The following is a 27,945-nucleotide window of genomic DNA, read 5'->3' as shown; positions in this document are numbered from 1 at the left end:
GGGCCCGCCTGGAGTTTGCTGAAAGGCACCTGAAGGACTCTCAGACCATGAGAAACAAAATGCAAAAGGAGTGGTGAAACAAAGATTGAACTCTTTGGCCTGAATGCCAAACATTTCATGCAGGAAACCAGGCACCAATAATCACCTGGCCAAAATCATTCCTACAGTAAGGCACGGTGGCAGCAGCATCATGCTGCAGGGATGTTTTTCAGCAGCAGGAAAGATAAATGCTGCAATGTACTTAAAGTTAACCTGCCCCAGAGCACTCTCGATCCTTAGACTGGGGCAAAGGTTCATCTTCCAACAGGATGACGACCCCAATCACACAACCAAGAATACAAAGGAGTGGTTTCAGGACCACTTTGAGTGTTCTTGAGCGGTCCAGCCAGAGCCCAGATCTCTGGTTATCTGAAAATGGCTGTACATCGATGCTCCCCATCCAACCTGATGGAGCTCGATTCTCGGTTCTGCAAATACAAATGGGAGAAACTGCTCAAAAATGGCAAACTTATAGTATCATACTCAGAAAGACTTGAGGCTGTAATTGCTGCCAAAAGTACTTTGGCAAAAGTATTGAGTAAAGGCTGTGAATACTTATACACATCTATTTTGAAATAAGGCTGTAATGTGGCAAAATGTGGAACAAGCGATGTAGATGCACTGTAGATGTGGTTCTTGTGAACATGTAGTTGAACTGATGCTGAAGCCACCGTGTCATGTTGGAGACGAGGTATTAGGACAAACTTTATATTCCTCTCACACCTCTGAAAGCATGATTAGCATTTTAGCTCCTGCCTCTCCTGCAGTGCTTTTACACTTTGAGCAGAGAAACTTCAGAGCATTTTGAGCACTTCTCATATTTCTGGAGCAAAAGATGAAGCAGTTCTAATAGATCAGTTTCATCAGGCATAGTTTTATGAAGACAGCAGAGATGAAAGTCATTGTGTAACAAAGTTTATTACATATGTCCAAACATATGTACAACACATTTCTCACTAAGAGTGTTTTTTTTTGTCACAAATATAAATTATTTAGACTTTCTTAAAGAACATATGATACAGGAACTGTAGCTTGCTTGATGTGGAAGAAAACATGGGCTGGCTGCTCACTGTAACAAATCGGTTAAGTACCCCTGGACAGAAGACGCTTGATTTTCCTTTGTATTCTTGCTTAAATATTTCTCAAATCATTAACTCTTTTGGAAAAAGCACACAAATTACCAGAGTGGGTCCCTTCACCAGTTTGCAAAGAATTACAATTTTGTACTTAAAAATGTGCCTGCGTGAGCCCTCCGTATTGTTCATGAGCTGATATACAGTTTGATAATACAGACGTAAATAAGGCACAAACGGAGAAGCAAAGTAAAAGGTAGGGGGAAAAAAAAGAAAAATGGGGGTGGAGCAGGGTCAGATTTGGCACAGGAAAAGTGACTAAAGACAATAAACACAAAGAAATTTCAACAGCAACTTCCTAATTATAATAACAAAAATATTGCCAAACGATTAAGTACAGAGAGGAGAAAAAAGAAGAAGAAGCTTATGTCGCTTAATTCACCCCACCCCAGAAATAACTGAGTATTTAACCATCGTAATACTGATAATCAGGGATCGATTGAAGTTGTAGTGTTATAAACTTTCGTACAAGTTGTTGCAATAAATACTGCTTCCAAAGCTTTCAATTCATCGGGCCTACTAACAGTAAAGTGGTTAAAGTCAACAGAGCAGGAGGATTTCAATGATTTATACTACTACACAATGATTTTTTTTTTCCTTTTTAAACACGTGAGAAGTGTGACTTTGTTAAAAACCATCGCTGCGCTTGTAGAAGAAACAACTTGGCTTGTTTCGTCATTTAAGTGTCAACAGATCTCGCTTTAACCCGCGTGGTGAAACTCCCATGGTTCGGTTCGGCTACATGTTCGACACAAAACATTTTGAAGGTGCAGGTGAGAACACGGTACACATTCTATCGTACGGAAACCTTCTTATGACATCATTTGCACTTAAAGCTAAACGCAAAAATAAAAGTTCATGTCATGGTTCCTTTGGGAATTATCCCATACATTTACCATTCAAAAAGGCCAAAACACCTTCAGGCACTTTTAGGATGGAGATCATGGAGATTTAGTTCTTGTATCCTAAATTTTCTTTACATAATAATAGTCCATGGGACTAAGCATCCATGAGCTCGCCACTCAGTCTTTCCGTGATTAACTGATGAGTTCGTTTAAATAAAGTTGCATGTTTTAGGTTCTTTGTTTTTCCATCTTTACGACAGAAAACAAAGTTCTTCCTTCACGACACAAATTCAGAGCCACAGTCACTGTCGGGGGGGCGGGGAAGAGCAAAAAATAGTTTGGTTTTGCTGGTAAAGAGGGTACGTGTTGATTCCCTTTTCAACTGTGAGCTTATGTTTTGGCCAGTCCAGACTTGTCCATCAGCAGCAGCATGTGGCTTTGACCCTGGACTAAACACTTAAATGAGTTTTTTCAGCCTGCTCTGGGCAGACTTAAGTTTTCCTGTTGTTCCAGTTCGGATCTGCCATGGCATTCAGCTCTCCGGGCCTCTCCAGTGGAGAGCGGGAGTCCTGTGGCGACTTCTGAGCCTGCGGGGAACGCGGGTCTAGAAGTGGAGGAGGTTTTTCAGGGTGAAACGACCTGTTGTAATGATCTGGCCCTGAAGGACCTGCAGGTCTGTGGTCCGGCATCCTCCTGAAATCCTGAAGAGGACCGTCTCTTCCCTGGTGGTAGTTAGGGCGGAAGTCATCAGGACGTCTTCTTTTGGGGTCTGGATGCCTGAAATATAGTTGAAAGGTCGTTAAACTAAAGAAACAATGGTTCTCCTTACAGTGTAGTATTTTAGGGTCTTTACCTTAAAATATTAAGCACCTTGAGGCAACTGTGTTGTGATTTAGTATAGTATTAATCTAATGTATTTATCACTAAAAATAAATTCGTTCCAGTAATAATAATGGAGCTAACATCTCTGTAACTTGGGTGAGAAAAGAGCTTATTATGCACAGTGAACACACCTGCATTAAACAGAACTCTCTCTAAAATGTTGCCCCATTATCTCCTAATGAGCCTAAATAAGTCACCTGATACTAGACAGATGTTGGTGTTACCATCGAGCCTGACGCTTTTCCCATTTCCTCCTCTTGTCTGTTAATTATTCTGGTTTTTCCTGAATAGAGGAATTTTTGGTGCCACCTCGTTTTTGTATTCAAAACCTGAAGTAGCTACATAGTTTGACTTCTCTCAACAAAGTGAAAACATTTTTACTTGAGTATAGTTTCTGGCTAATCTACTCGCCTCTGAAGGTCACCATATTCACGTAAACTCACCTGTCATAGTAGGGTCGGTGACCCCTGTGGTCCCGGTCGTTGCTGTACTGCTCGTATGGTCTTTTTCGAGGAGAGGAGTTGTTGCGGTAACCGCCCGAGCTGCGGTAGGGGTCTCCGTGGGGCCGTCGATCACCGTAGTGGTCCTTATAGCGATGAGGGTCATAGGGATGATGCCGATCTCCCTGCCACGAGGAGTTGCTGTTACCTGGGTAGCTGTATTTACGGTCCCTCTGCCAGTCTCCTCGATCTGTAAAAAAAATAAAAATAAAGAAAAAAAAACACAAGCAAGCTGACATTAACTGACCGATGTCTGATTTTTCTCCCTTTGAATAAACATCAAAACATCAAACGCACGTACCATCGTTGCTAAAGTGCCGCTTGTTAGCGTACGGTTCTCTGTGGTGTCCGTGGGGTCCTGGCAGAGTGGAGTGCGATCCAGATCTGGAGGACGGCTGAGTCCCCGTGGAGTCTCGACTGGAACCACACGACTCTGGCCTGAATGACTTTACTCTCCCTGAAACGTCCTCCTTCTTCTTCTGCTCCTTCTGCAAATGTCACAGGATAATTTCAGCGCTGCTTAGCCACAGTATAACGGGTCAGGTTTAACCCCAAACAGTTGCTCACCTCTTCCTCATGCGATCGCTTCTTCTGTGCCATTTTGTAAAGCTTGTGTAGCTTCCTTGCACCAAACTCTGTAAACTTGGACACGAAAATCCAGAGGTTTCTGTCCAACCCCCCCAAAAAATAACATAAATAAATAAATAAACGATCAGCAGAATTCAAGAGACAATCGTCATGTTCAGTTACACACAGAAAATTCCCATTTTAATTTCTCACCTTCGCCATATTTTGACGTGTTCGGGATCGCTGTAAGCTTTAAGGCACTCTGTGATGCGGTCTCCAATCTTCAGTAGGCATGTGCGTGTGTGCTGGAGCTGCTCCTGGTCGCTCAGACCCTCATCTGGTTTGTCCAGTTGCTTTAGGGCCTTTTTCACAGGCCTCATGCGTTCCTTACACTACAAACACACAGACGATGATTAATGCAATGCTTTGTTCTCGGGCATTCAAAAAATAAATGCAGAAATGTGATTTGTTCACAAGAGAAACTCACAATACTGAAAGTCTCCTGGTCAAGTTCATCGTCCTCCTTTTCTTCAATGGGAATTGGTTCAGATCCAGCTGTAATATGAACTGGACCTTGAGTCTTCTTCCCTTTGGCTCCTTTAGCCTGAAAGAGCAGACATCAAAGCATTCTTCAGCTGCACGTTAAAGCACAAATCCTGTCCGATTTAGCCTGTGTAAATGCGAGGAAGGCACTTAAATTCAGGTTATCAGCGTCTTCTCTGAAATACCTTTTCTTTTCTGGGCTTGGCACCCTTCTTTTCTTTGTCCCCATCTTTTTCCTTTTTGGGAGTTCCCTGTTTTTCTTTGTTCTCTTTGTTGTCCTTTTTCTTCTGTCTCTTCTTCACAGTGGACTTTTCTGTTCCATCCTCCTGATTAAAAACATATATAACAGCAGGTCATTAGTCATTATTTATTTACTTTTACTACCATTACATGTACTGCAGGCAGGCCTGCGTCCACACGCAGCCTCTAACATCCATAATGAAGTATAATTCAGTCTGACCGACCTTGACCTCGCCCTCTTCTGACGGGTTGTCTGACAAGCGAGGGGAAGAGATGTCGTTTCCCTGCTCGTCTTTAAGAATCTTGTTCTCCTTCTTCACCCGGGGCTTCCTCTTCTTCACTTTGACCTTGAAGGAAAAGACAACGAGTGAGGCTGAGGTACCGAAAGTCCCTTTGTGTACATGCAAATCCAAGTTAATGAGATACTCAGTGATTAATAGTAGCCCACCTCCTCCCCGGTTTTAGCCTGATCTGTGCTGTCTTGTTCTTTTTTAAGCAGCTTGAGAAGATACTCTGCCCTCGCCTGCAGCTGCTTGGCCTGAGGCTTCTTGCTTGGATCATCTGGAAGAATCTGTACAGACAGATTTTATTGTTAGACTCTTTAATTAATCTGTAAATTTTGTATATCCATAAGGAGTGCAGTGACTATGAAGACAGAAATAAAACTGGAAAGATCTTAAAACAGCTTTTTCGAAAGCTTTTACAATAGCTCCATGAAGCCATTTTTCTTTAAATGCTTATAAAAAACTATTTTACATCGTGTGCTTGTGTCATCTTTGCTGTCTTCTACACTGAAGCTCTACTTTTCAGCTTAGCAGTAAAAGTAAGCATGTGACGCTTGCCTTATCGGCGAGTTTGAGGTCAGAATCAGTCTTGATCAGATCCCAGTTGCCAAAGCCGTGCTCGTAGATGCCGAGCAAGAGCTGAATGTCATCCTGCAGATCCCAGTCTACATCAAAGTGAGCCACTTTCACCCTGCACGTCAGCTTAAACCTGGCAGAAGCAAAGTGTTGATAGTTTTAATCCACAACAGAACATCAAATCTTCAACATGATACAAGACACTGTGTTCCTTCTTATTTCTACAGTGATATCTTACTTATTTCTCTCAGCTGGGTTGGAGGGCACGACTTTGTGCAGCGGCTCGAACTCTTCCTCGTGCTGGATGATGGACTTTGCATTGACTTGCACTCCTGAGATCTTGATATTAATTCCTCGTCGCTTCCCAGGACCTTTAGCTGGAATAATAATAATAATAATAATAATAATAATAATAATAATAATAATAATAATGATGATGCTTCCTCATATTTGCCACTCAAAAAACATTTTCTTTATTAGCTAAATGACTAAAAGCGACATACCTTCGACTGGGTTCTCTTTAAGGTGCTCCTCGTGCTCCTGCACTGCAGTCACGCAGCTAGAATGAATCAGTTCACCGAGCCTCTTCAGGTCTGCGATGGATTTGTCCACCAGTTCAGAGTCTCGGGCAATGGCTTCCAACCTGGACACACAAAAATAAATAAATAAATAAATAAATATGCAGAATTTAACATAAATAAATTTTTTTTTTTAAAAATCAGCTTACTGCTACCTTAACATCTGTGACAATAGGCTTACCTTTCAAGTGGACATCCAAACTTCTTGTATGCCTTGATGAACCTGACGATGAGATTATGAATACGTTTTTATTGTGCTGACGAAAAGATGCTTTCAAAGAAAACCGAATGTCACTTTAAGAACAATAAGAAAAACAACACACGGGACAAGTTTTACCTGCGAATCTCCGCGTCAGTGAAACCCTCCACGTTGTTTTTGCGAGCTCTTGGCCTTCCTCGCTTCTTTGGCTTCTTGTCATCATCGCTGTCATCGGTCTCACTTTCAGAGCCTGATGAACGGTGCTTCAGTTTGGAGCCCACATCACTGTCACTGTCATTGGCCTGAGCCTGAAAGCCAAAAGAGCCACATATTGAGCAGCTGCCTTTTCTTTCCAGTTTTCTGTAACTCTTATGTGTAATAGTGACATAATCCATAATATATACTCAGTCACGAGGCTATGGGTTCATACAATTAAGGGTGATGCAGGAAAAATAATGGAAATGCAAAACATAATGCAAAGAAAATGTCGACATAAAGCCAACGCAAAGTCTAAAACCAGACAATTGAAAACTGTCATCATTATTACTCTTTCAGCTGCTCCCTTTACCACAGGAGATCACCTGCCTCCATCTCACCCTATCCCTAACATCTTCTTCTGTCACAGCAACCCCCTTCATGTTCTCCTTCACTGCATCCTTGAATCTTTTCTGAGGTCTTCCTGTGTTACTCCAGCTTGGCAGCTCCAGCTTCCTCTCATGTACTCGTTCCTAATCCTGTCCTGAACAATGAAATCTTTGCCTCTCCAGCTAAGCCTCCGGTCTTTTTGTCAGTGCCATCTCTAAACCACACTTTATATCATCTCCACCCTGCCTGGAATCTTCAACTTCAACAATTTTCTTCAACTCACCCGTGCACTGTCTACTGCTTTGGATGGCTGACCCCAGGTATTTAAACTCATCCACCTTCAATACCCCATGCCCCTTGCATTTTCACACCTGTCTCCCTTATAGTCACTCAAATATACCAGCTTTTCTTTTCGATCGATGCTACACTGGATCAGCTGGGAGGTACTCAGTGGGAAAAGCACTATGCAAAGCCTGAAAGCTTAACCTCCGCCTCACATCAACACCCAGAAGACGGGAATCTTGCTTCAATAAACTTCAGCTGAACTTTTAATAAGACCAAACTGATGAACTTTGTATGTTCACTATTCATAGGCCTCATGGAGGCTGGATGAGTAGTGAGTTCCATTTGGCCATGCAGTAAGGGAGATTCAATTGTCTTGTGGGAGTTAACAATTTCATAGTCTTGCAAGCTTTCAAGGCTTAAGCTTGTTAGGTAGATGCTGTCATTCATCTCTTTCTTGTATATGTGTGCAATATGAAAAAGAGACCAGTGCTGCTTTCACAAATAACCTTTCTTACCCGCTTATTAGAGCTTCTGCTTCGAGGCAGCATGAAGATGTCCTCCATCTCCCGCTGCTTCTCCTCCTCTTCAATTTTGCGACGTTGCTCCTCGGGAATTATGTCATCCCATTCTGGAATGGGCTTCTCCTCGAACTCTGGAGTGCTCTCTTCCATACTGGAGAAATTGGCCACCTGCATCGACACATCAATGAGAGAGAAAAAAAAGAGACAATTTTGATCAGTATTTCATAAAAAATTAAAATAAATTGGGTTGGTCTTTGAGGATGCCGTAACAGCTTGCAGATACCTTAAACTGCGACAGAAGTTCATCTGTAGCACTTGAGCCTTGATCACTTTCTCTGGTTTCGGCCAACCTCAAAATCTCATCAATGTCCATTTCCTATAGAAACAAAGATCGTCTGTTTTAACTCCCAAATATGTGAAAACAATTTTAAGCACACACGAGCTTATTCACCCATTTTGATACCTGTGGTTCAGACTCCTCGCCTTCAGCCTCTTTGAAAAGATCTTCTGCACCAAACTTGAGAATAGCGGTCAGTTCTTCTTTATTGAATGGGTTTGAACTGTTAAAACAAATTAAAAGTGTTAATCACACAAAGAACGTCCACATCCCCTAAAACCCTCACTGCTAAACTCTCACAGTCTTACTTTGTGTTTCCTGAGTTGCTGTCCAGAACAGTTCGACCAGTCGTGTCCATTCTCTGAATGACAAGATGGTCCAAAACCATCTTCTTCTTCGCCCTCTCGATAATGTCCTCCTCCACTGTTCCCTTCGTGACAAGTCGGTATATATTCACCTACGAGGGAAGAGTGCAGATACATTTTTATACAACAATCTCACTAGTTACAAAGCACACCTACGATTACAGACGTGAACCTGAGCGTTAAGATTACCTGTTTCTTTTGACCAATCCTGTGAGCCCTCGCCTGCGCCTGCAGGTCGTTCTGAGGGTTCCAGTCAGAGTCAAAGATGACGACGGTGTCTGCCGAGGCCAAGTTAATACCTAAACCTCCAGCTCTGGTGGATAAAAGGAAGCAGAAGTCCTACAAAACAAAGAAAAACAACAGAAACAATTATGTGAGCAACTGGAAACTAACTAATGGCGCTATTTGGGCCTTACTGTATAATTTATAAACTATATCCTTCACCAAATTTGCCATATTCTGTGTGTGCAATAAAGAGCAGCCCAGGAAACGTGAGGACATGCAGGAAACGGTCCAGCTGGCCAGGGTGCACTTGAGGACTCTGCTATTAAGGGCATTAGAGCCCACGTGCCTTATGCCCCAAACATTTGGTCATCGATCAGCAATTGAGCCAATAATAAAGAAACTGCTGCAAGTGCATTCTACGTTGTTAAAATATTAGAATAAAAACTGAAACTCTTTTATTTACATACCTCTGAGCCTTCTGCGTTAAAGTGGTCAAGTGCTTGTTTTCGGATTTCTCCCTTTATGGAGCCGTCGAGCCGCTGAAGAGGAGACAAGCAAAGAGAGATTTACCCTTTGAAGATTTTCCCTTCAACCTCTGCATTACTCGTCCTTACATGCCACGCACTGCACTGACTCTATATGTTTAAACTGATCACAACAGCCTAAGACTAAGACTGTAAGCAAAAACAACCCGAGTCGAGTGACTTGCAGGAGTCCGTCTGGTCTTCGGTAGAAAATAACTTGTTGATATAAATAAACACATGAACTCTAATGCCGGGAGAAGTATGCATGCAACAACACTGACATCTGATGCCGAGTCTAATCTGCCCAGTGCAGCCATCCCCAAAGGCGCTTTCGCTGTAAACACCAATAAAAGCAACAGTCAAAGCCTGAGGCCTGCCCCTATTCACTGATGTTCCCACTGATGGTGGTGTAGTTATCATGAACAGGAGGCAAGGCGACAGCACCAAATGTATGGTGAAGGTTATGACCAACAATTCTTCAGAAAATACTTCATTTTTATATTCCATCAGGTCCTCCTGATCTCTAACAACTTATCAAGCAAGAAATTGCATCTCACAGGAGGTGCATCACTGCCCTCCTAACCCTGGAGAAATCACAAAACTGAACACCACAGCCTGAATAACCACACCAATCAATCCTTAGTGAAATCTAACATTAGCCTCCTTTTTTTTTTCAAATCTTACCTGAAATGGATATCGTTTCTTAGACAGGTATTCAGCCAGAATGTCCAACATCCTGACCATCTGGGAGAAGATTAGGACCCTGTTGCCTCTTTCTCTGAGCCTGGTCAGCAGCTTGTCCAACAGTACCAGCTTCCCACTGCCCCTCACCAGAGCCTAGAAGGCACAAAAGTCAACGCAAAATATCAGTGAGCAGGAAGAGCCGTGTTTTCTTCCTGTGTTAAACTGCAGCTAGTCTCTTTTGCAGAGCAGAGCAATCCCGGGGTGACGCTCGGAGCTAAATCGGGTTCACACTGAGATATACCTGCAGGTGTTCCTGTTGCGTTTCAGCGTCTCCATCTTCGGGCTGTTTAATGAGGAAACTATGGTTGCAGCACTTTTTAAGCTCCATTACGATGTTCAGGAAGCCGCTGGAGCTGCCTCTGGTGCCTTTGGCAAGAGCTTTGTAATTCCTTGTTAAAATCCACCTGGAAATATTCAGGAACAAATCAAGTTAACGGAGAAGAGAAATGCAGCCGCTACAAATGGCATTTATAAGAAAGACAGAAGCAATAAATGTTACAGAAGGAAGAAATAGAATCATACTTGTAAAATTGTTTCTGCTGTGCCGACATTTCTACACGGAGGATTTGCTCCACCTTGGCTGGGAGAGATTTTTCCACATCTTTTTTGACACGCCGGAGCAGGAAAGGCTCAAGGACTTTGTGAAGACTCTGATAGCCGTTTTCCCTTCCCTTCCCATGCTCATCCTCAAAATCCTCCCAGGAGTCAAACCTACGATGCACAGCAGATACAGGAAGTGCCACTCGTGTCACACAGGATGCCATTAACCCCGCTTTTGTTCAGTAGAATGCTAAAAGTGTGAATCGGGACGTACTTGTCAGGCATGAGGAAGTGTAAGAGTGACCAGAGCTCTTTGAGCGAGTTCTGTAGCGGCGTGCCGGTAATGAGGAGCCTGTGATTAGACCTGAACTCCATTAATGTTTTGTAGAGCAGGGAGTCATCATTCTTCAGCCTGTGAGCTTCATCAACGCCCAGGAACGCCCAGTTGATGTTTCCGAGCACCCCCTAGAGTCAAATTTTAAGATGCCGTCAGTTATCTCAAAGTATAAACATTCATTAAAAAAAAAAAAAGAAAAAAAGAAGAAGCCTACCTTGTCTTTAAGTAGAATCTCATAAGTGGTTAGTAGTGCATTGAAACGGATTCTTTTGGTTTGATGGTTCACCCACTCATAATCACGGATCTGCACAACACAGAAGCACCAGTTCAAAGTATGCAACTATTTGTAGAGCCAGCAGGAGGACAGAAGTATTCGAATTCGACCTACTATTTTCCTGCTCATGACGTCGCCAAGGTAGACCACCACATTCATGTCAGGGGCCCAGGTGTCGAACTCCCGCTGCCAGGAAGTGAGCGTGGACAGAGGCACCACCAGTAAAAAGGGCCCGTAGAGCTGATGCTGGTGAAACAGGTAAGACAGGAAGGAGATTGTCTGGATGGTTTTTCCCAGCCCCATCTCATCAGCGAGGATAACGCTATTGCACCTACGGAGGGGGACAAAAAGATAGTTATGCAGGCTTTGTAAAATCATATTTGGGGGGGAAGGGGGCGGCCTTGGTTATATTTATTTACCTGCACCAGGAGTGAGCGAGCCAGTTTAACCCATCCAGCTGATAATCTCTCAGTTCAAGGTTGGAGTCCCCAATATATGACGGCTGCTTCTTCAGAGCAACAAATCTTGGTCTTTGCTTTAATACCTGAAATGATAGAAACACACTCCTTCATTTATGAGGAGCAAAACATGCTCACGTAAAACTAAAAAAAAGACAAAACAAACAAAGAGACAGACCTGTAAATACTGGGCTTTTACAAACAATTGCTCATAGCACTCAGTAGGATCCACGTTCTACTGTGTAATCTATTGATTATTCCATTGATTAATTGGATGGGAAATACTTTTCTCATTGGTTTCCATTTCAGAAATTGCAATGTTTTAATGCAAACATCTGCCAAAAAATAAAGAAATAAAACAACCCTTTTTCAATTGTATTGAGATGCAATATTAATCTTCATTTTTTAAAGAAAACATTCTTTTCTACATTTTTTATGCAAAAATATATAAATAATCTAAAGTACAATCAAAAGGTCAAAGTCAATAAAATCAGATGTGTATAAAAAAGTGTCCCAAGTATATTTCTATTGGCTCACAAAAAAAGCTTTTATTTTTATATTTTCAGATATTAACACAGTTTAATTAATACAATATTTTATATTATTTAACGTTCAGTCTGAAAAATGTTATGAAAGCATTATAATTAATCAGATGTAGTACACCCCATTCCCCCTTTAGACTCACCCCTGTTTGCTGCAGGTACCGAATCCATGTAAAATAGGACAGCTGCCGTTAGCTTACAGTTAACTTATACAGCTTGCTGTATAAGTTAAATGTGTATCAGACTATGTTGACAGATCATCTGCATGTTTTAATAAAACTTCTAGAGGCCTAGTGCAGACTTTTGTTGTGTAAAACAAACAGGAGTGGATTGAACAACAACAAGGTTCGCTTTCCTTCACATCAGAGTTTGTTGATCAGGTGCTTGAGGAAGGATTCCTGCTAGCTGCTTCCCAAAAGGTTTTAATTGTGGGTACAGGAACAGCTGTTTTGGAGTCACAAATGTGGCTTGAAAATCCACTGGTCGCTTGTCACATGAGTGTGAGTATCCTACGCTTTCCTTGAACTGTTTCGCCCTAATGCGTGGGGTCGGATTAAACTGTGCTTTGATAGGACTCCTTGCAGTCTTACCTTGCAGTCTTTAGAGGGAACTGTTTTGCTGGAGTTTCGGTTCATGAAGCTGTCTATGCAGTGCTGAAACTTCTTTCTAACCAAAGCTCCATCTTCCCAGCTGCACTCGGAATAGGGCAGACCCATCCACTTGCACAGGAACTCTGGTTCATTGGAGGACGGAATCTTATGACTATGAGCTGTTCATTGAATGAGAAAAATGTTAGAAAGATGATTGCAACAAGAACGGTTTTAACAGAGATGTTGGGGGAAAAAGTTTAGCAACTTACAGGGGAAGTCAGAGGATCCTGGTGTCTTTCCTGTTTTTGTTGCTGTTAATAACAAAAATAATTTTAATGGTAAATGAATTGGTTCTTATTCTTATATTCACACATCCACCCATGCACAAACACTTTCATACCAGCACCATCTATCTAACAGTCGCACACCAAGACTGGAGCAGCCAGGGATTAAACCCCTAACTACCTCCTGAGCCACAGTCGCCGCAAAAATATAGTTTGCCCACAACTTACATCGAAACTATTTTCTGCAAAAGCGAGAACATAATGATTTCTTACCGATGATACGCTCCACAAACTGAAACTGCTTGTTCAAGTCAGAGGTGAGCTCTTGTTGGCAGTTATGAAATTCAATGTCCTCAGGGGACGCCTTCCTCAACCTACAAACACGGACAAAATTGATGGTGAATTTCAGGGGTGGTGCACGCTTGAAAAGAAATTCTGTGTAAATGCGAGGGTCGGGATTTTCACCATGAGTTCAGTTCATCATTTTTCTTCTTAAAGTTCTCCAGTTTCTTCATCCCCTTGACTTTCTGCTGTGTCAGAGAGTCCATGCTCTCCCATGTGTTGTGGATGTAGGACCAGCCCTTCCACTTAATCAGGTAATGAGTCTCCCCTTCATCCTTCTCGGGGTCAAAGCCTTCGCACGGGTCCCCATTTTCCTCCACGGCATACACAGTAGTGCAAGCCCCAGTGGCTACAAGAGACAACGCTGACCTTTAGACTCCGCAGAAAGCATTTGAGTGAATATAGGTTTAAAAAGAATGAGACGAGTGAAAAAGTATCACCTCCTTTTTTGCCAGTCCTGGCGTCCATAACTTTCTCGATGGTTTCGCTGTCGTCGTCCTGCTGCTCCTCACACGCGTCACCTGTCATTTCGATCAGGTCATCAGAGTCTGTTTCAAAGTCATGTTGGTCCTCTTTATAACTAGAGCACAACAGAAAGATGTGATGAAGATTAGGTGGTGCATGCGAGGTAAAAATGTTACTGGAATTCAATCCATTTTAACACCAGCACTTATCTTTACATTTTTGCACGCTGTAGTGCCAGTTTTGGAGCATTTAAACTTGCTATACATCGATAAAAATAAAATGCATATATAGCTGCGGTAGGACTTACAGGAAAGAGGGAAAAAAATCCCAGGAAAATAATATCACTTCCTTCATAGCTCATACAGCAAGACTGACGACATATATTCCATTGTTGGAAGTGCAACAAGTGAACAGCTGATAAAGCACCTGCATCTGGATTATAATTTTATTTTGTTGTGTGCACGTTTTGTTGATTTCTACAAACCCATTAATGAAAGGCAAAGGCATTCTGGGATATGTTGAATTCCTGATATGTAAGTGTAACTCATCTGGCTTTATATGCAAAATCAAAATACATTTCTCAATCTCATTTGGCTAAAATTTTACTGCCATTGAAATGAGTGCGGACACTCATAAAGGGTTAATAACACTGGTCATAGTGAAAACTCTAAATTACTTTTAAGAAAATATCCTCAACTTTAGGTTCAGCAATTCACCTTTTGACTTTTGTGGCACCCCTTCGTCGCGTCTGCCTCTTTGGAGTGTCTTCCTCGTCGTCATCGTCATCGTCATCGTCGTCATCGTCGTCGTCCTCTTCTGCCGACGACTCCTGTTTCCGGGACTTCTTCGCCTTCTGAGAGAGCTGCTTTTTGGCTGTTGACGATTTGCCCTGAGGCCTGTAACACAGAGTTAAACACAAAAACAAAAGAAAGAAAGACAAAAGCCACTTAGACACGCTAAACCAAAATTTCTAGCTCATTTGTTTCACACTTTTTTTTGGTTTCTGATCGTTTCATAGGTGATTCTAAAAGCCTGAAGCAGCCAATAGCATTTCACACAGAGCACAGCTGTAGCCAATTTGAGCAAAAACAAATGAGATGTTCGGACATGTCACAGTTTCATCAGGCTGGAGTGTTAAAACGTTTTTACTCAAACCAAAGAAAAGTCAAACCAATCAGCTCGCTCACACAATATGAAATGATTTAGAGATGCCCAGTGGGTAGCTGTCTGATGGCCAGGCTTCACTTCACTCTTACCTTCTAGCAGGAAGTCGTCTGGATCTAACTTTTTTCTCTTCCTGCTCACTGTCTGTACTGTCGGAAGCATCCTCCTCCTCCTCTTCATCATTTGAGTCATCATCTTTCCAGATATTTCTTACAACAAAGAAATGCCACAAGTTCACCCTCCGCGCCCATGACTTTGCCATTTTACCGATTTTAATTGAAAAAAGAATGGCCGTAGGGTGTTCATCACAGCCTGGTTTAAAACCAAGGTTAAGCCGCTAATTGGATTTTAATGTCGAACAGCACCTGGCTGGCTAAAGCTAACTGAGCCCATTCTGAGACCATTCTGAGACAAACAGATACCCATTTTAAAATAAGCTTTAAATGATAAGGTTCACAATATGAACACAGGCTGGCAGCAGAATGACACAAACTGACATGAACTCTAAAAACATGGGTTGAGTTCAGTGCATGTGTCATGAAAATTCAAAAATATTGAAAACAATATTGTGCTGTACTGACAAATTATAAATAAATGAAATAATGGTGAGATTATAGTCCTCAATAAGGTATTGACAGTCTCTATACTTACTCCTTTTTCTTAGCCCGGGAGGTTTTCCTTTTGGGGCTTTCGCTCTCAGACTCACTGCTGCCCTGCAAGAATAGCCAGCAGAAAAACATTTCAAGAACAAGAAGCACCCCGACAGCGCAAACCCTCCACCAAGGCAGCTTATTCTCTCCCTCCCTTAACAATACTTTCTTTAAAGAAATAAAGCATTCTGGCGTCAACTTGAAAGAAAAAGCAGATGTGAAATGTAAAAGTGAAATCACAGGTCAAATGTTACATGATATTTGGATGGAAATTTGAAATGTGATATTTAGAATCCTCATTTATCAGAATCACTTCATAAATGTTGCCAATACAAACAAAGGCAGCAGTATTTTAAGCGTAGTTTTAAAGATAAGACATTTTATGCAAGTTTCGCCTTATTTGACCTTGAAGAAGAGGTCAAAGGTCCACAGCAACATGACATTTACAATCCCCATAAAACATATCGTATATGCCTATATGACATAATCATTTTGATTGGAATGAGAGAAAATTGGGAACGGACGGTTTCAGAAAGACGAGTTTTACATGGATATTCGGTGTGTCACGCTCACACAAGGCATTCACAAACTGCTGCGCTAGTGCTACCCACCAGCCTACTAGCTGATAGGTGTGTGGTATGAATTTTTCTTCGTTCTTGAGTTATGAAATTCACAAGATTTTCAGAAATCTTTATTTCTGTCCTCAAGTTCAAGGTCACTAAAATTCAAACTCGTCCAAGATTTTTAGCAGGTCGTCCTGTTGTATTTTGAATTTTAAAACATCGTCTTGTTCTCGAGTTGTCGCATTCACAAACTTGGGTGTCCGCCTGCCCGGCTGGGCAACAACAATACCCACAAAAACCCAGCTCAACCATGGATTTTATCAAGCATTCTTCAGATTACCGTAAGTTTTCAATCATTCTGGGCTAGAGAGGCAATTCAAATGCTGCCTGAAAGATGAGCCAAAATGACAATATAAGTTCATTAGGCCTGCATGCAACTTGGGTGATAAAGGGTTAAGTTGACCTTAAAGATCTTGGTGGCTGTAAGGCAAATCTGTAGGTACCGCTAACATGATGCCACTTTTGTACCTCTACAAAATTTTATCAGAATTCACTGCAATCTTTAAAGCTACAGGCAAACACGCACGCAAATGCTACCAAAAATAACCACCTTGGCAGAGAAAATAAGTGTCAAACAGACCAACACTACAAAACATCCACTAGATGGCGTGCATGGCTTGTTTATAGCAGCTGATGTCAATGCAGATAACTGCAAACCAGTACTGCTCATTCACATCTGCTTACCCCAGCTCCAATGTTTAATCGAGCTGGCTCCTGCCTGCTCCGATTGGACCGCCGGACACCGTACACATCTGGATGTTCTTCCCACATCTTTGAAAGAAAACAATCAGATGCTATAAAAGAAGCCACGGGGGTTTCTGTATTTCTTTTTGTAAATGTAACATGTCGTCTTTTCTACTCTGCTGTTGTAAGCTTGCACTACAGGGCTGAAAGTAACGACGAGTGTGTCGATTTTTTGCCTCAGCTCATTTCGTCATTACTGCAAACCATCCGCGAGCCACTGTGACACGTCAAAATGCATAGCTCTGTCAGATGAACGACGACTGTACACATATATTCAGTTTACGATTAGCTGAGAAAAGAAAAGCAGCAAATCTTCACTCACGAGTTAAACATTAACTGGGATTTTTCAGAACATCAATTGTTCTGTTGACTCTTAATTGTTACTGTAACCTTTTATGGCCTTTATCAAGGATTTATATCATTAAAGAATAGCCTTTATCCAGCTCCACCTAAAATTCAAATAATCTTTGCGGCTGAGTGTCTGTATCACGTCTGTGGGAGAGTAATGTGAGCACATTGCATAATCACGATGACAAGAGCCTGACACAGATAGAAGGACAGTCTGGATAAAGAAAAGCTTTTACTGCAGAGAGCTGAAGCCCAAGTTTCCTGCATGTCACACCTTCATGATCAGATTACCACGCTCATGAATTAAGTCATTTCCATCACCACTGCGAGAGGGCAGGAAGTACAATCTGGTTGAACACAGAAAGTCTCCGATGGCCTTTACCTTCTTCACATCAGCCAGGCGCTCCTTCTTTCTAACTGGCTTGTCTTTGACCTCTGCTGCGGTTTGCTGTGACTTGGACTCTGCAGATTCGCTCTCTGACTCTGAGTGACTCTCTGACTCTGAGGAGCTGTTTGACTCGGAGTTGTGCGATCTCCTCCTTTCACTGCCATGTTCGCTCTCTGACTGACTTCCCGACTCCGACGCAGAGCGGTTGGATTCCTCTGAAGCCGAATTGCTACAGGAAAAAGAATATGTTCATTTGACTTTGCAGTCAATGATGGGCTATTGCTCAAAGAGCTATGTGCAGCATCATGGCAGTAACAGGAGTTGTCGGTGGCAGCAATAAAAAGAATAAATATTTATATAAATAAATAAGAAAGTCTTAAATTTCAGAGCACACCCCCACATGAAGGGCACAGCGAAACTGCAAAAGCTGGATGGCATCAGTAATTCGTGACTTGGCCGAGAGGAAGCAGAAGCCTCATTACATCATGCTCCATGTTCCTTACTCAGCTAACCATCTTATAATAACCTCTTTCTCTCCAAGGCTCATAAATCCTCTTACAGGCATTTTAAACAGGCCTGCAGTGAACAGACCTGGTTTCACAACTAAAATACATTAAAACTGGGTCAAACACATTTAGCAGGATCAGTCTTTTCCACTCTGCCATCCTCTAAATGCTTGTGGCATAATGCAAAGCTATGAATTACCACAAGAAATATATAATTAGAAAATGCAATAAATAGGTGAATTTCATCCGTAGAAAAGATTAAAAACAACCAAAGAATTTACAGAAGCACCGCACCCATCTGCAAGAATGGTCACTGTTCAGTGTTTATTGATCGCTCACTCCTAATCGTTTAACTCAATCCCTTAAAACCACATGAATAGTCACAAGGAAACAATATAGTTGGGAAACTAACAAAAATACTACTACTAGTAGTAGTAGTACTAGTTAATCTGGTAAGAATATGTTATCATGATATTGCTGATGAGGCTTTGATACTTTGGAAGTCTACAAGACTTAAAGTCAACTGCTTCCAGAAAGTTGTCAGTTTTTATTGTAATGCACTTACTTGTGTTTTCCTGTGGCATGGGTCCTTCATACAATAAAAGAGAAACTAACACTGAAACAAATCAAAGCTAAACTGAAACAAGCAAAATTACTGTGGAAAGTAATTTAAATCGTTTACAAAAAATCCTAAACTATAAGCTCTGGCCACAAGTGCACATTTCTTCAGTTTAAAATGTTTTAAGGGCAGCTTGGGCTGTGAGCAGTTTAAAGCTACGTTCTTCTATGCTGTACTTTATATGAAAGTTTTATAGAGGCCTGAAAACATATAAGGATTCAATGAAATAAAAAAGAGACATTTCATAAGCCAAAAGGAGATAAAACTATAATGCATAAAGCAATAAGAATTTTAAACATCTCATCAGATTAATATTTTTTCTGACGCTTTCAACTTTGATTCAAATGAACTGGCCTTGTGCGTAAACATATAGGTTTTGGCTTAAGTTTCAGTAAACAGGGGTTATCAGTGGATAGATTTCTGTGTGCAGTTATCTTTTTGGACACAAGGTGTCACCAGAGCCCAGCATGGCTGGGCATAAATCTCAAGCGATCACTGCCTTTTACAATGGATCACATTTTAAACCATGAAAAAGGCATCGTGTCCCATAAATGTTTTCATTAAAAACATTTGGTGTCATTTCGTCTAATGAGCATCATTACTTTTATTTTGAAAAATGGAGAAAGTGCTTATAATAACCATCTCGTGCCCTTTTTTAGACGATGGGAATTATGCTAAAGGCAAAGATAAATTAAAATGGTTGAAAGTACGCTATTACAGCATACACATAAAATAAACTGTTTCTATTTTGCACAACCTCTATGTTGCGCTCCTTCAAAGACCAAACTCGGAAGTAGATGGCTTCTTCCGCTTTAAGTGAGGTCAGGAGTGGGTGGGTCATAGAGACATTCTCGAATTATTATTGGCTGGCGTGTTGCTAGGTGGCCGCCTAGCCTATCGCAGCCCTCCATGCAGTCTCCCTAGCTTCCGAGGTCTTCCTGTTCCTCCTCTGTGTAGTTCTGAGCTGAGTTTTAATACTGGTAAGTGAGCAAGCTGGGTACACAAAGCAAGGGCCATTTTGTGACTCAGGAGAGTATGTAAATACTACTTTCATGTCATTTAATTACACAAACCGGATAGATTTCCCTCATGTTGTTATTTTGGTTGCTTTGTTTGAATGCTCATAGTGCTCAGCTCTCTGTGTAACAAAGTCAGGCTGTCAACACTGCAGAGGACACGTTTCAGTCACACTAGAGGAAAATACTAAAATGGCTGCCACAGGATCACACACATAGAGACTACAAGTGTGATGTAACCTAACTGCAGTGTACAGCCAGTGTAATGCTGTGAGGGTGCTTGCAAACTGATGTCTTTTTTAAAAAACAGTCTATTGAGGTCAGGTCGCAGTATTTGCTTTGACAACATGGCAGTTATTCTTATACTGTTAGAAAACAGCATTTATGCACTGAGAACAAACAGATCCTCCTCTTTTCGAGAAAGAAAAAGAGCAGCTAGTCACCCCAGCATTATCCTCAAACCATGCAAGATTATTTGATGACATCTTTATTGATCAACAGATGTTTCCAATGATTTTGATACGAAGATTTGGTGTACCTGAGGACCACAGGGCCTTGCAGACATCAACAAAACACAATAATAAAAGTGGACAATAGGGCAAGAAAATGCCACTGTGTTAAAGTATTCAGACTCCAGACCAGAGGCCTTTACAGTCAACCTAGCAGGAAATACAAATAAAGCTAGATTTAAGTAAAAATTACCACTGTTTAGCTTCAAACATTCAAAATATACATGTTCAAAAAATACATTTACATCCATATACCCAAAATAAAATGAGCACCATAATCATTTAAATGTAGTGGACATGAGGATAAGAGAAAAAAGGTTCGAATTGAAAATGCTCTTACAGGAAAGTAAAAATAACACCTTAAAAACATGTTAAAATTCTGTTACATAATGTAAGGATGTGAACACTGACATAACCTCTTTTTTACTTTTAGCAGCTGTAAACAAAACAAAACAAAAAAACAACACAAAAACTGTTTACAACCACTGAGCTTTAATGGCTTTTTAATAAACAGAAATAATCCAGTATTAAAAGGTAGATGTGGTAAAACTTTAAAATATTTGGCCAAAAATTTTAATACAGAATAAAATAAAAAATAAAAATAAGCAGAGACTGACATAAAGTGAGAGCTGTGGGCACTTGCAACATCCAGAAACTATCTGGTAAAGTATGTTACATATAAAACAGTTGTAACACTGTATATATTAGTGTCCAATGACAAATCAGTGCACTGTTTCAGAAATAAATCAAACCCCAAAATCAACAACGTTAGTTAAAAATGGTGCAATGCAGTACTAACTCCAAGACAAGGTCATATAACATTATAGCGAACGGACATTAAGACATCTGTGACAAGTTTTTTTGCAGAATAATACAGGAGGAAAGGCTTTCCCAGTGGTCTAACACATGCATCTTGTGGGCAAAGATCCATAACACAGGCCTGAAACCTCAGTATTGAGTGTAAGAAATGGTAAGGGGGGAAAAAAAAATCAGGGTGTGGCTATTAAACAATAGCAAGGTCATTCAAGACACTAGTGCACGTCTTCAAAACCACGTCGCATATCTAACACAGATGATCAACCATGCTTGACAACGTAAACAATCAAAGCAGAAACGAAAAAAAAGGTAAAAAGTATAAGGCTCATACCTTGATGCATTGCTTTGAGTCGATCCTTCATCCTCTTGTTTTTTACTTTTACTCTTCATCATTGTTGTATCCTGAAAATCTGAATGGATGTTGCTTTTGTCCTGGTATTTACTGCCAAAAAGTTAAGAGGAAGCATGAACTATCATACAAGTCCCACAAGACTGCTTTTGCTCAGGTGGTAGCTAAAGCCTCGGCGGTGCGACACGAGCAGGGGAAAAAGCAACAAATCGAAGAAATTAAGGATCATTATTTACATCGCTGGGTTAAATAGACCTCACAAAAACGACAGGTGCTCTCACAATAAGTTAAATGCCTTGAATGTCTTTCAATATAGTTCACAGATCGAGCCGCATGCCGTTAATTCTAACTGCGTCATCAGACGAAGCGGTAGAAAAATAATATTTAAACATGAAGAAAAACAGCAAATTAAGCTCGACACAGTGTAAACATGTCAATTCAACGTGGAGAAAGGTGCTAGTCCATAAATGAACTATTAGAATCTCGTTCGCCCTATAACACTTTAAATATGCCTCCGACTCGAATAAAAATAAAGATGTAAATTTAATTACTTAATAAATTACAAAAACAGCCTTGTTTCTATAAAGCTCGTAGGCCCCTTGCATTCTTCATCTACTGAGAGAGCGACAGAGGAGAGGCAGCAGCACACTAAAAATGGAGGCGCGCCATGGCTGCCAGAGACCAGTATGGAAAACAACGACGAGTACTTCGCCGGAGCAGACGGCTCCTAGGGCTCGAAAAAACAGCACTAAAACGGCACAAATCGCCTAGATTTTCGTTAAAAACACGAGCGCACGGTCGTAGCCCTCAAAATTTAATCAAAAATCGAGCAGTCTCGGACGAAAAACAGGCAAAAGAAACGGTCTAACGAAAGCCCATGGCACCCTTCCCAAGGCTCAGCCGCCATCTAGAGCTCCTTCCCTGCTCTGAAAGCTTTGCCTTTGATTGACGTTATTTCCATTTACCCCACACTCAGGTGATGTTTAAGTCCCTCCCCTTTTATTATGTTTTTAAAATTCATTTATATGAACTTACATACATTTTCTGCCCCAGGACACAAGCCTCAAAGTGAAACCTTTCTTGCCCTTTGATAAAAGGTAAGAATACTGAGAGGCTGTAAAAGTATATATTTTGCACCAATTACATCACTTCCTGCGCAGGCAGGAAGAAGGACGACCAGTAGCCATTTTAGAGAGCCTTTGGAAACCATTTGGGCTCTGACCAGAAAGCTTTCAAGTGAAGTGTATTTTCAGGTGTTTTAGGGTTAGTTAAGCTTCACCAGTGGGGCTAATTAAATGGAAAAATGGGAATTTTAATCACTCCTTTCTCTTTTATCTTATAATTCAACTTGATAAATTCCAACACGAGTCTGAAGCTCAATTTCTATGGCCATACCTTGATAATTATTGACACAAAGCCAATGAAAAGTCATGTGATATTTTGTATGTATTAACAAATACAAAAACGAACTTCCGACTTTAGGTACTTCAACGTTGTCAAATTTTTTCGGCAAATGTGCCCTTGATATTTCTCTGCTAATGAAACAAAGCCAGGAAAAAATATACGAGGTCACATACTTTATTTAAAACAACATTTGAATATCAAATGTACAAAAGGCTGACTTTCCAAAATCAAATGTTAACTTTTCAACGAGTCCACTACATAGCCAGCAAAGGTGTTCCAGAGTCCATGTTGTAGGTAAAAAATAAAAAAAAATAAAAATCCAAATGTCAAAGTCCAATCAGAAAAAGGTTTCATCTTGTCAAAATTTGGCTAACCGCCAAATAACTTGCCATCTTCACGTTAAACAACGTAGTCTCCACTTCAGCAATATCCAGTTGAATGGGGTCTTGATAGGATAAAAAAAAGAAGGAAGAATTGTAAGCCCACAGTGCAATGTCCAGCAGTTAAAACCAGGTATCCTAAACTAGATTACAATTATGCCAGTCAAGCAACATACGTAGCTAGCTTTCAGCTGTGCTAGCGATCACTGTGCAGGTGTATTTTGTTTTTTGAGAGTTAAGTGTTCCTATGAACGCGGAATTGATTAAAAAGGATACAAATAGTAAGTGAACTGTAATAAAATGGCATAGCGATGTACTGAATGCGAATTTAAATTCGATAGGGTTCGCAACTGAACTTTGTAACTCTTGATACGTTTACAATGAAACCCAAGACAATGTTGTGTTGGTCCCAAGCTTTAATGGCTGTGGTACTTTTTTGTAGTGCTTTAAAAAAAAATTGTGTGGGTTTTAAAGTAATTAGCACAATGAAATATGGGCTGAATAGGTCTTCCAGCAATTTGCGAAAAGCATTTCCTCAACTGACCACCAGGAGTAAAATGAGTCTAGAGTCGCACCTAAAGTCACATCAATCAGTTACGTATGCAATCTATTCACGCAACAGCTTTGATGTTCACACAAATTAGGAGTAAAACAGCACAACACAGGTCTGTAAGCAAATATTACTATATGAAAAATATGATCCACTTCATCAATTACCAGACTAACCAATTACATGAGCAACAGATGAACAACACATTAGCATCCAATAACTGTTAAAGCAACAGTTCAAACTATGGTCATTTTCAGTTGTCCACTATTCAGCAAAAAGTAACTGTGGTTTGGTATTGGTCTTGTTTTATCAGGTTTTCAGCACAATGAAAATCTGTAAGATTTGGCAAAATTAAGTATATAGGTAAATATGGCTTTTTTTTATTAAATGCCTATAGGAGGCAATACAGGCAAGATCCCCAAAAATTGCTTGTAGCCACATGAAATTGTTGTGTGTATCCTACAATGAAATTTATCGTCCCAAACTTCCCATTTGTTAATTCATTTTCACAGCTGTTTTTTTGCTAGCCTCTTAGAACTAAAAGTGAATGTCAGTCATAAAACATGGACAAACTTTACTTAAAGAAAACCTAGTTGAACTGGATCTAAATGTAAATATTCTGTTGAAACTTAAATTTGCCAATCAAAAAGCACATAACAAACGCAATCAGGTCAAAAAAAAAAAAAAAAAAAAAAGGAACTTACAGAGCTGTCTTCTTTTTCTTCACAAATTGAAATCTTCTCCACAGTGTCTTCTGTCTCCACTATAGAAAAAAAATGAGGAACAATGAATGACACCCATTTAAAATATTCACAGAAAGATTTCCAGCTTTACAGGCTTTAATGAGCTTTAAGTGCTTGGACCTTTTAATCTATAAATGCTAATTCTAACTGTCAAAGATGGCTTCCAAACACTCATTTTCCTTTTTTCCAGTTGAGAATGATTTGAATGTGAGGAACGCATTTCTGAGAAAACAAAACCAACCTTAACAGCAATAATGACTTGAAAAATAATGTTATTTAACATAAAGGTTAAGGAGAAATGGTCATATTTAAACTCATACTGACTTCAACCTTTGTTGTTAATGTAAAATCAGTATTTTGTGCTTTAAAAGATCTTATTATATATATACACAAGTACGTATTATATGGTAGATGTACTGGACTGAATGACAATTAGAGCTGGCAGAATCTTCTTAGTCGTTTTGCAGACTTATAATTTATCTAATGCAGATAAAAAATACTTGGCAATTTATAAGTCACTGTCGAGACACTCAGGTTTTGGTGTATGATACATTTATGTGCTGTGTAACTCAAGTAGCTTCGCAAGTTAAAACTATTGCAGTTCTTTCTTTTCAAATTTATTCTATCAAATGAAACACTTTGTATTGCTCACTGGAGAGTGTTTCCTTTATGTTCTGTGTGTGGGGATATCTAACCTGTGGATTTATTTTAGGATTTTTACAGTTACTTCTTACGATTAGAAGACAAGATTAATAAATGAATACTTTTTTTAAAAATCACACCTGAAAAGGACACCGAAAGACTTGAATTTCTGTGCGGAGAACAAATTGTGGTTGCCACTTTAATTGGTTTGGCAACATTTATGGGAAATAATCTGTTTTTTCCATTTTGAGAAAATTCTTAGTTACTTATACTTGTTACCCATCTGTGCAAGAAATTTTCCAAAATGCAAAATGGTCACATTCTTGGCTTGGTAAGTACTAATACAAGACCCACAAGAAGCATGTAGGTTACATTTGACTTTTAAAAGAAAACCTATATTCGTTCATTCCCACAATCCAGGGACTATAACCATTTTTATGTTATACTTAGTGACTTTCTAGTTGAATTTTGCTTCCCAATTTATCAAACATTTTAAAATGTAAGATGTAATTGAATGTTGAGCATTTGCAAAATTTGCTTTCAGACACAAAAGTTTAGAGGAAAAGAAAAGGTTCAGTGACACTTTAGGTATAAATGATTAACAATTCTGCCCCAGAGGAGTTGAATTGCGGTTTTTAACACTTTAAGTCTTAGTACACCTGCAAATGAGATGCAACAAAAGTTCTTAAGTGGTAAAGCATTAAAAGCAGAAACGTTAATGATGATGTGCTAAAGTTTTCAAAGCCTGTCGTTTACACATCGGTTACAAAAACATTGTCCCAAGTATAATTTACGATCACACACGAAACGCATTTCTTGCCCATGTACTACAATTAGTGTCATCGTTTAAAATCTGACACAAGAGTTATGAAAAGAACAATTCTTAAGATTATTCACAGGTTAGCTAGTCAATTGTAAACTTATCATCAACGTGTCACAAATAGAGATGTTCTCTTAAAATAATACAATAGCAGTTTAATATTAAGCAATTTAAATATTAATGTGCTGTAAGCTATAAAAATGTGCGAAGTGATCTTACGTGTCTGCAGTACACTTTATTCTAAGTGGAGGGAAAATTATTTCAAACTAACCGCGTAACGTTGCCATCCATAGTAAGTGAGCTCACTTCTATACATTTGGAATTTATGTGTTACATCCTACACTAGGGGGCAGAACTGTGTTTGTTCAGAAGCGTGGACGTAGCGGTACTTCCTAATAATGATTCTGATGTACAAGCAAAAAACATAAATGTGGACTTTACAGCGTTGCTTTTTTTTAAAATCAAATTAGTAAGGTTTTTTTTTAAATTGTTATTGTGATTTTTTTTTTAATAATTCAGCACATTTTTTTAAGAGTTCAAAGCTCAAACTGCTTATAAGAATTATTCTAAAGACACTCAAACTGCCTTAAAATGATACTTACAGTGTCTACTTGCAGTACAGATCACTCAAATTCTTCCATTCACGTTGGCTAAATGTCAACCCTTTGAAATAACAAAAAACAAAAAAAACTTTTTCAGAAATGAACTGTGACAACAGCACGCCCTACTGGCTGCAGGTATGCAACAGTAAACGAATAACGACTAACGAATGGTAAGACTACGCAAAATACCCTGGTTGGTACAAATATAAAACATACCATTTAGATAAGGCAAAGCGATCTCCGCTCTTCTTTGACGTCATTTGGGAAACATCACACCGAATCCCTGCAAAAAACAAAACATTATTTTGATTATTCTAGTAGTCGCAATTAAAAAAATCATAACTTACATAGGCATACAAGCCAGTCATAAGCAAGCCATCTGTTTTAATACCTTTTTAAAGCAATATTTTAGGATTATCCAAGACCTCATTAACATATTACCATATTACAAAAACCCTAAATAAGTATTTACATATTTAGTTGTTACTTAGTAAAAATGTTTTATCTTTGCGTGCTTTGTTGACTCGAAACACGACTAAATTTGTCTTAAACAGTAACATCCATTAGAGAATACCTTAAAGAGGACATTTTGTTATGTGTAGGGTGGTACTAATCCGTTGGATTTAACGATATAGTCAAAGTTAGATGTATTATGCCATAAAAGACTAAATATCATCTGCTTTTATTATGTGTTGCATTTCCCTTTATATGTTTAGAAATCAACAACCTCATCCATGAGACTGAGATATTAACATGATTTTATGTCTTTATTTAATTTTATTACAGAATTTAGAATTTCCTTAAATTCACATACTTTTGGTGAAGCTTTCTAGCATAACTTTTTCTTTACATGATTTACAGATGTAAAGTGACTTGAAGAAGAAAATTTATGTGAATATTTAAATGACTTCTCCCTTCAGTACCTCAAAGGGTTAAAAGCCAACACCCTATTTTGTATTTCTAAGTATATCTTGGCTTTTATAAGGTACAGAACCTATATTTTCACAATCAAGTTATGTACTGTTTATGTGTGGTGTCTAAAATAAAAGGATTTTAGTTAATAGTCATATTTTGGACATTTTAGCAACTTGTCACAATTTATGTAAAGTATTTTTAATTAATAAGCAATGAGTATATAATACTTTATTACATCTTGCTACAAACTATATCTGAGCGGTCTGTGTTAATAAAATGAAAGAAATCATCGATTTTTAAATATTTTTTTCATCTAAAACTCGATGAAAAACCTCAAAAACCGAATACTGTGA

General features: G+C 39.6%; 1 protein-coding gene across 4 annotated transcripts; it reads right to left on the bottom strand.

Moving 5' to 3' along the window:
- Nucleotides 1-938: 938 nt before the first annotated feature.
- chd2 (chromodomain helicase DNA binding protein 2) lies at nucleotides 939-27,939 on the bottom strand. Of its 4 annotated transcripts, XM_085165845.1 has the most exons (41): nucleotides 26,894-27,939; nucleotides 26,678-26,738; nucleotides 24,575-24,633; nucleotides 21,519-23,385; nucleotides 17,716-17,950; nucleotides 16,926-17,012; nucleotides 15,620-15,681; nucleotides 15,061-15,177; nucleotides 14,521-14,700; nucleotides 13,780-13,919; nucleotides 13,463-13,688; nucleotides 13,271-13,371; nucleotides 12,983-13,024; nucleotides 12,714-12,892; nucleotides 11,543-11,667; nucleotides 11,238-11,454; nucleotides 11,064-11,153; nucleotides 10,787-10,977; nucleotides 10,495-10,683; nucleotides 10,214-10,376; nucleotides 9,913-10,065; nucleotides 9,172-9,243; nucleotides 8,669-8,818; nucleotides 8,423-8,571; nucleotides 8,241-8,337; nucleotides 8,061-8,153; nucleotides 7,772-7,945; nucleotides 6,525-6,694; nucleotides 6,369-6,410; nucleotides 6,113-6,252; nucleotides 5,848-5,986; nucleotides 5,592-5,742; nucleotides 5,198-5,320; nucleotides 4,974-5,096; nucleotides 4,695-4,835; nucleotides 4,454-4,570; nucleotides 4,180-4,358; nucleotides 3,967-4,066; nucleotides 3,701-3,887; nucleotides 3,343-3,589; nucleotides 939-2,794 (listed from the first exon to the last, which is right to left on the bottom strand). In XM_085165845.1, the coding sequence occupies exons 4-41, from the start codon at nucleotides 21,578-21,580 to the stop codon at nucleotides 2,509-2,511; spliced, it is 5,439 nt and encodes a 1,812-aa protein (XP_085021971.1). In that variant the 5' UTR covers nucleotides 21,581-23,385; nucleotides 24,575-24,633; nucleotides 26,678-26,738; nucleotides 26,894-27,939; the 3' UTR covers nucleotides 939-2,508. The 4 variants fall into 4 exon arrangements, with proteins under 4 accessions (XP_085021971.1, XP_085021973.1, XP_085021972.1 ...); XM_085165847.1 differs by lacking the exon at nucleotides 15,061-15,177; XM_085165846.1 differs by lacking the exon at nucleotides 16,926-17,012.
- Nucleotides 27,940-27,945: the final 6 nt, after the last annotated feature.

The sequence above is a fragment of the Neolamprologus multifasciatus genome, chromosome 7 (genome assembly GCF_963576455.1).
Source record: "Neolamprologus multifasciatus chromosome 7, fNeoMul1.2, whole genome shotgun sequence".
NCBI lineage: Eukaryota > Metazoa > Chordata > Actinopteri > Cichliformes > Cichlidae > Neolamprologus > Neolamprologus multifasciatus.
The sequence above is the reverse complement of the archived record's forward strand: the minus strand, read 5'-3'. Positions and strand labels throughout refer to the sequence as shown.

Excerpts from the sequence above, each read along its gene's own strand:
- chd2 (XM_085165845.1), bottom strand. The coding sequence starts at position 21,580 with ATGATGAAGAGTAAAAGTAAAAAACAAGAGGATGAAGGATCGACTCAA. Across the intron at positions 11,668-12,713 it reads TTCCCTCTAAAGACTGCAAG|GTATTAAAGCAAAGACCAAG; the intron begins GTAAGACTGCAA and ends CTATCATTTCAG. Across the intron at positions 11,154-11,237 it reads ACGTCATGAGCAGGAAAATA|ATCCGTGATTATGAGTGGGT; the intron begins GTAGGTCGAATT and ends TGTGTTGTGCAG.